The sequence below is a fragment of the Oenanthe melanoleuca genome, chromosome Z (assembly GCF_029582105.1).
Source record: "Oenanthe melanoleuca isolate GR-GAL-2019-014 chromosome Z, OMel1.0, whole genome shotgun sequence".
Taxonomy (NCBI): Eukaryota; Metazoa; Chordata; class Aves; order Passeriformes; family Muscicapidae; genus Oenanthe; species Oenanthe melanoleuca.
Window position 1 is genome coordinate 52,680,692 of NC_079362.1, and position 8,468 is coordinate 52,689,159.

An 8,468-nucleotide genomic window follows, 5' to 3' on the forward strand; every position below is an offset into this window, starting at 1 on the left:
CTTAATGTGAACCTTGCTTGTAAGGTGAATACAGCCCTGGGAAAAGCTGTAGATGGCCTGTCCTACTCCTGCCAGTTGCCTTTTGGGGTGCAGTGAGAGCTCTGGCTACTACTCAGAGTGTTTTTCAAAATCACAATCCTCTCCATCTCCTTCAGGGCATGGCTTACCATTTTCAAGGTCCTCTTTCTCTCTTTAGCTTTGGTTAGGGAAGGTTTACATTGCACAATGACATCTGCTGAAACAAGATGATGGTTGGAGATCCTCTTGCCTCAGGGCAAGAGTGTATTCCTTCAGGTCCACCTTGTCCTGCATGCAGAGCAGTGACACTGGTGTGTATCCAGCGACACCCCTAGCACTGACAATTCCATACCTTGTCCTCCTCCCTGGGGATGACTGCTGGCTCCAGGCTCACCTTGCTCACCAGCCTGTGGAGGGGGGGAGGCCTGCTCCCTTCCTGCTTCATCTCGTGCTCCAGGGCTTTTGTAGTCTATTACACAAAATTACTCAGCCTCCTGTCGTTACCAGTGGCTTAACTTCAGTCTGCTCTTAGGGGACTCCAAAAGCTTTAGCATCATCTTTCATAGGTTGCTCCCATTCCATTCCCACAGGACTCTGGCTTTCTAGAAGAATATGGTGGGTTGACCTTGTTGTTGTTTGCCTCCACTCAAGCAGGAAAAGAAAGAGAAGTTGTTGAGGCAAAAATAAGAAGACAGCTTGAGATAGAGGCTGCTTAACAGGTAAAGTGAATCTATACACGGAAAGCAAAATTTAAAAATTATTCACAATTCATAGCAAGCAGAGCTTTGGCACACTAACAGTTACTTGGGAAGACAAATGCCATAACCATGAATGTCCTTGCTTTCTTATCTTTTTCGCAGAGGTTTTGGTGCTGGGCACAATGCTATCTGGTATGGAATATTTCTGTGGTCAGCTGGGATCAGATGTGATGCCCTGCATTCCTTCAGAGTCTCTCACCCACCTCCAGCCTATTCACTGGCAGTGGATGCAGGAGAGAAAGAAGGACAAAAAGAAAACCTTGATGCTGGCAAACCCTGCTCAGCAACAGCCAAAACATTGCTGTGTAACCAATGTTCTTATTCACAAATCCACAACACAGCCTCATACAGGCTGCTATGGAGACAACTAATTTCATCTCAGCCACAGCCTGTACAAAAATAGAAAATCTGGATCTTGGCACCAATACCCACAACAAGTGAGATCCAAAACAGCCAAGACCAGCTCTTAGAATCACAGAAGGTTTTGGGTTGTAAGGGACTTTAAAGAGTATTAATTCCCAGCCCCCATACTATGGGCAGCACACCTCCACTAGACCAGAGAATCACAGAACTGTTTAGGTTGGAACAAAATTTAGAATCATTGAGTCCAACTCTAAACCTAACACTGCCAAGTCCACAGGCTAAAAAGGCATCAGCCTGATGGACCTGACATGTTTCAGGGTTCTTTCTTCCTGTTGTGTGGCCTGAAAGCATGCAGTGAAGCAGACATGATGCAGTTCTCTTCCTCTCCCTGTACCCTCCTGGAGGCCTCTCCCATGGACACAGTGCATCAGATACAAATTGGGTGTCAACAGAAGCCAACCATGTTTCCTTTTTCTTCCTTGCAGTGATAAAACTCCAGCTCATATCAGGCAGCAGTAGCAGAATGAAAAAAATTACCTCTTTCTTTATCCACCACCAGAAACATAAAGTCAGGCTGCTCAAAGCCCCATCCAACCTGACTGAACACTTCCAGTTATGGTCCAGCCATAAATTCCCTGTTCCACCATCTCAGCACACTCACAAGAAATAATTTCTCCCTTACCCACTTTATTCTTCTGGAGAAGAATTCTACAAGGTCAGTCCATTTTCACAAGCTGGAACAACCAGGATGAAATTAACCATGCCATAAAAATGATGCCAATTACCAATTTCTCCCAGGACCATTGAGTGAAGGACCATAATTAGGCAAGTCTATCATGTTCAGCACAAGACAAGGCACACAGGTCAAGCTTCTAGCTCTGCAGCTGGTACCACAACATGGTTTGCCAAATTGCTTCCTACCTCCCCTTAATGAACCACTGGGCTGCATGAGCAAATGGAAGGCAATCCTACAGTATGTGTACCCCATAGCTGCATCATCCTCAGCCCAGTCTCAGAGATGTGGTTTTCCATGGAGGCAGTCACTGCATAAAGCTGCCCTAAAAACATTCCCTCAAAACAACTGCCAATGTGGCTATCTTCTTTGGCCCGGTACTGATTGCCCATCAGTGTTACACACATAGGCCACACCTACCCAATGCACAGATTTATGCACGGGTGTAACAACACTGCTAAGAGTGAAAACTTTTTTTTAAAAGGTACTTGAAGCAAGCCACATAAAAATTCAATGGTACATACAGCAGTCCATCTCACTCCCCATCTTTTCTATGTGAGAACTGGCATAGCTCTGTGTGAGCTGGTCCAGTTTAACAACACTAGAGGTTAAAATTCGTTCAACTTTTGGGAATACTGGCTCAAAAATATGCTTCATTTGTGAAAAAAAATGGGCAGGTCTATAAGGCACATGGAGTGACACCACTGTTGGCAGAGTTTCTGGATAAACAGAACTGTACTTTTGGTAGGACAGTCTTGGTTTTCCTTTATGAAAGTTGTTCCTGGGTAAGTCTGAAGTGCTGAGAATTCTAAGTTAATTCTTCATAGCAGCTTCTTTTAATATCCAAAAATGCACTCTACATTTGATATTTAAAATCCAGGGAATACAGGCACATAGCATAGAAAACTACATGCAACTTTAGTTTTTGGCAATACAAGCTTAGGAATGGAGCCAAGTCTCAAGCCACCAGGCTGGCCAGCTCACTGAAATATCTCACTTGGAAACTGTTCCTGCTTTGCCAGGTGGGAAGGAAAAAGATCATAATGTGCATTACACTGAGACTCATACTAAGTCATCAATTACCTTGTTTATAATGGTTTTCTCTGTCTGTGCTGTAACTTAACGTAGTCCCTTCATTTATGATGGTCCCTCAACTACTGACATACAACTCAGCCCCTGAATTATCTGTTAACACACAAAATCACTTAGTGAGTCATTCCAACCTTGAAATTCTCTCAACAACTTTTCAAAATGTAGATTATGTAATGAAATCATGATGTAAATTGCCTATTACATAACTGAGTGGAGTAATTGTCCCTCACTATGAGAAAGACATTGAGGTGTTGGAGTGTGTTGGAGTGAACCCAGAGAAGAGCAATGGAGCTGATGAAGGGTCTGGAGCACAAGTCCTATGAGGAGTGCCTGTGGGAGCTGGGGTGCCCAGTCTGGAAAAAAGGAGGCTCAGGAAGATCTCATTGCTCTCTACAACTGCCTGAAAGGAGGCTGCTGCCTGGTGGGGTTGGTCTTTTCTCCTAGGTAACAAGCATGAGAAGAGGGAATGGTCTCAAATTGCACCGGGGAGGGCTAGATTGGGTATTGGGAAAAAACTGTTCACTGAAAGGGCAGACAAGCATTGGAACAGACTGCCCTGCACTGGCAAGTATCACTGACCCTGGCAATGTTAAAAAAGGTGCAGATGTGGCACCAGGGACATGGTTTAGAGGTGGACCTGGAAGGGTTACCTTAACCATTGGATTTGATGAGGTTTGATGGTCTTTTCCAACCTTAGTGATTTTATGATTCTAGGTAGAAGAGCCTACAGGGAAGGAATGCAGTTGAGCTCAGGCCAAGCAGCAAGAAAGCTATCCTAGTGTTTGCTCTTCTGTCTCTCATTAAGTTCACATTACTTTAAATCAGCAACAAATGGATTTTCCACATGTCAAGAATGTTCTGCTGTGACAAAAACCAGAAAGCAATCTTCCTGTCTTTCTCCTGATCCATGAGCTTTCTCATTCTACTTTTCTCCTTAATCCTGCTGAAGAGGTGGTCAGTATTTCACTTTTTGCCAAGGCTATCCCATCACAAGTCTAGTTTTTTCATTCACTAAGAAATCTCCAAATGGCAAGCAAAGAGAGGAATACAAAGTAATGACTTTTTGTACTAATTCAGGTACTTAATATCATGACAGTCCTTTAAAACCTAGAAAATGTCATTGACAAATAGGACTTTTTGAAATTTGCAAGTCTGCCAAAGCAGAGCAAGCTGAAAACTCTGAGGTTTCAGGAGCTTTTGCTCCTTTTAATTCCTGGGAAAAGAAATTGAAAGAAGTTTGTGAGCCCTTTTAAAATGTACTTACTCATGCTGTAAGAGATACGAAAGTGAAATTTAGGTTTGATTTTTTTAATCACTTGCATCTTAAACAAAGGCTTTAAAGTTAGTCCACAGGCTCAGGAGAGACCTTATCACTCTACAAGTGCCTGAAAGGAGTTTGTAGAAAGGTACAGATCAGTCCCTTCTCACAGGCGACAAGTGACAGGACAGGAGGAAATGGTCTCAAGCTGCACCTGGGCAGATTCAGGCTGGACATTGGGAAACCTTCTTCACTGAAAGGTTTGCCGAGCATTGGAATGGGCTGCCCAGGAAGGTGGTAGAGTCATCATCAACAGAGGTGTTTAAGGAAAAAATGGATGCAACACTCACTGCCATGGTCCAAATGACACAGTGGTGTTCAGTCACAGGTTGAACTTGATGACTTTGAGATGTTTTGCAGCCTAAATGATTGCATTAATTTCAAGAAGCTTACACACAGATTTGTGTTGTGGAAGACTTTTTGCTGTTAATTTACCATAAGTGACTGGACAGTGCTGTATGCTTAATCTGAAAGTATTTTTGAATCGGATTTGGACCTCAAGTCTGTGACATTAGTGAGAAAAAATTCTGAGTTTTAGTAACCTTTCATCCAGTTTACATCTAGCTGACCCTCCCTTCTGCTGGTGTAATTTCAATGTCATCATGGCTGCATCACTCATTTCACCTGAGTTTTCCCTGCAGAGCTCTGCTCTGAGCACTTGACATGTGACACAGAGCTGAGATAAAGGCCTGGTGCCACATGGGCATCCCATTTCCTTGACACATACAGGTGAGTAAGATGGATTTTCAAGGGAGCTGAACAGAATGTAGGTGGGTGGCTGGGAATAGCATGTTTACCCTTCATTTCTATCTCTGTTTCTCTCTACCTCCTCCATCTGTCTGACCACCTGTTGTCAGTGTCCACTGCATCTTATCTTCAACAGCTGCAGAAAAATGTTCTTTAGGACACCTTTAAGGTATGTAGGTGCACCACAGATCTTCCAAGCCCACAGTAACAAGCAGCTCAGCAGCTGCAGGACTATGCAGTCTTTTATGCTGCTGGTGAAGGTATTTGGAGATGCTGTGGCTGCAGGGCCACATTTGCTCACATATTTTTTCTAGAACTATGAGGGGATGACCACTTTGAAACAACATCTGTTTTCTGGATTGCACTATTGCATAGCTTCTCAGACTGTGGAGCAAAACTAATCAGGATAGCTGCAGCTGTGGAATTTGAAAGAATTTTTACTTCATACAGAAAACTGACATCCTCTTAGGTTTGACATCCTCTTAGGTAGTAACATTAGCAGTAGCACCTCAGCCAGACAGAAGAGAAAATTTGTATCATCACAGAGAGAATCAAACCTCAGAAATTACCCCCTTTAAATTCTAAAATGCTTTCTTACTCGTTTTCACTTTTCTTAGGAATCTTTCTCAATATTTTTTTCCATGCTAACTGTATAATGACCACACTAACTAAAGCTGATTCATATATAAGAGAAAACCTATTTTTTACTCCTTGAAGTTTAGGAATGCTTCCAAAACCATTACTCAAACCTTTTGTTGACTATTTTCTTACTTTATTTCAACACGTGCCTCTTATCTGCAGTCTGGGGAGTATGTACAATGTGTTGCAGCTCCCTGGGTGTAAATAAATGTAAATATACATATTCCCCTCATTGGTTGCATTGCACCCCTCAGGTCATCCCAGCTTGTCAGTAGTCCAAACTACCTCTGGTACACAAGGAGTGATACAAGCCATTTCTGCACTGGAAGGGCGCAATTATGCCATTTCTCTTTTGCAGGTCTTTGGCTTGTACCAGTATTTATATATATTTTGAGGGTGACAGGGGATACCACCACTGTGTAGATACTGATAAAGGAAAGACAGACATACTGTTCATGTTCTGTGTGGCATGAAGGCTCGTTACATAAAAAACTGCTGAGAGAAAGGTCACATTTATAACTCTATTTTGGGTATTGACAGGAGTAAATTCAGCTGGTACATACGGAACATTTCCACCACTTCAGAAAAACAGAGGCTTTTCTGCCTAGAAATAGTGCACACCCTACCATGTCCAGATGAGATTTCTGCCTCTCCAACCCAGTGCATCATACATGTTGCACCTCTGGTAATAATTTTAAACCCCAACTGCTGCCAAAGCTGAAGCCTGGCCTGCAACACTCCAGAGCACCAGCCCGTTTGCTGCTGCTGTGAGAGACAGATTGGAACATTTCTGGTGATTATATACAGAATTAATTGCATGTGCCACTTTCGCTGGGGAGGGTGTGAGTGCAGCCAGCATGATCCCTGATGACTGGTCCTGCCTGCTGGCCTCCCACTCCTCTGCACTGTGCCCTCTGCATTGGGGTGAGGCTGGCAGAGAGCACACAGAGATTTGAGAGCCCCTCGAGATTTGAGGTCCTCAAGATTTGAACCAAACTTTGCAAATTTTTTTTTTTTTTTGTTGTTGTTGTTAGTCAGTAGCTGTAGCTGAACAGTTGTGATTAAGAAATCGCACTGTGAATGTTGCATGCTTGGCTCACCTTTGGTTTTGAGGAAGATAATCCCAAGATCCATGGACTTTTGGAATGTGAGATGCCAGCAGTGAGGTCAGCAGGACTGGGCAGCAATGAGGGAAGGCAATTCCAGCAGTGGATGACCGTGGCCACTGTCTCACTGACCACCAAACCCCAGCCCAGAGGGAGGGAAGAACCACGCCTGCAGACTAATACTTTTTTGGAGAGAAGCAAGAGATACAACTAGCAAATAGAGGTTTGAGTACTAATTAGGAGAAAAGTTGTACGACTTACAGCCATCAAATGCTGATGCCTTTGTTTGTTAAAAGGTATAAATAGTGTAGAGGTTTGATGCCTTTCGTGGGTTATCTCCTGAGTCCCTGCTTTGAGCAAACTAGAATAACAGACAGAAATACAGCATCACAGAATCGTTAGGGCTGGAGGGGGCTGTTGACCATGACCCAATCCGACGACCCTGCTGAGGCAGGGTCACTCAGAGCAAGTGACACAGGAACATATCTAGTTAGGTTTTGAGTGGCTCCACAGAGGGGCACTCCACAACCTCCCCGGACAGGGTGCCGCATCGCTCTGCCGCCCTCAGCACAAGGAATCTCAGCGCCAGGCCCAGCGGACCCGGAACAGGCCCCGCTCCGCTCCGCCCCCGCAGCCCGCCCAGGCCGCCTGAGGGGCGGGGGCGTGGCCTCCCACAGGCCCCGCCCACCTGCGATCCCGCCCTCAGCCCCCCAGCGGCCCCGCCGAGCCGCCAGGGGGCGCTGCCGCCGCCTTGCCCGCCGCCTTGGCCGCCGCCGCCGGGGCGCGGGGCCGCTGCGGGAGCGCACGATGGAGGCGCCGCCGGTGACCATGATGCCCGTCACGGGCGGCACCATCAACATGATGGAGTACCTGCTGCAAGGTAGGCGGCCGCGGGACCGAGCTGCGGGGGGAGCCGCGGGCAGCGGCGCGGGGGGGCTGGCGCCGCGCACGGGCGGGCCGGAGGGCGCCGGGAGCCCAGCTCGGCCTGCGGGGAGGCGGTGATCGCGGCGCTGTCTCCGCAGGGAGCGTGCTGGACCAGAGCCTGGAGAGCCTCCTGCACCGCCTGCGCGGGCTGTGCGACAACATGGAGCCCGAGACCTTCCTGGACCACGAGATGGTGTTCCTGCTGAAGGGGCAGCAGGCCAGCCCCTTCGTGCTGCGCGCCCGGCGCTCCATGGACAAGAGCGGGATGCCCTGGCACCTGCGCTACCTGGGACAGCCCGAGATTGGCGACAAGAACCGCCACGCCCTGGTGCGCAACTGCGTGGACATCGCCACGTCCGACAACCTGACGGACTTCCTGGTGGAGATGGGCTTCCGCATGGACCACGAGTTCGTGGCCAAAGGGCACGTGTTCCGCAAGGGCATCATGAAGATCGTGGTGTACAAGATCTTCCGCATACTGATGCCGGGAAACACGGAGAGCATTGAGCCGCTCTCCCTCTCCTACTTGGTGGAGCTCAACGTGGTTGCGCCAGCAGGACAGGACATTGTTTCTGATGACATGAGGAACTTTGCTGAGCAGCTGAAGCCTCTAGTACACCTGGAGAAAATTGACCCCAAAAGACTAATGTGACTAAAAATCTGGGCGATTAAAGCAGTGTTTTTGTACTTCAGAAAAGGATGTTTTTCAAAAGCTTTTCGTGGGCAAATCAAAATCGGGAGAAGGGAATAAAGTGCTATCTATAAGTTTT

At 46.6% G+C, this 8,468-nt stretch overlaps 1 protein-coding gene across 1 annotated transcript; it reads left to right on the forward strand.

Moving 5' to 3' along the window:
* Window positions 1-7,500: 7,500 nt before the first annotated feature.
* Window positions 7,501-8,468, forward strand: MED18 (mediator complex subunit 18). The gene is made up of 2 exons (XM_056513380.1): window positions 7,501-7,654; window positions 7,797-8,468. Exons 1-2 carry the CDS (start codon window positions 7,582-7,584, stop codon window positions 8,348-8,350), a joined length of 627 nt encoding a protein of 208 aa, XP_056369355.1. The 5' UTR covers window positions 7,501-7,581; the 3' UTR covers window positions 8,351-8,468.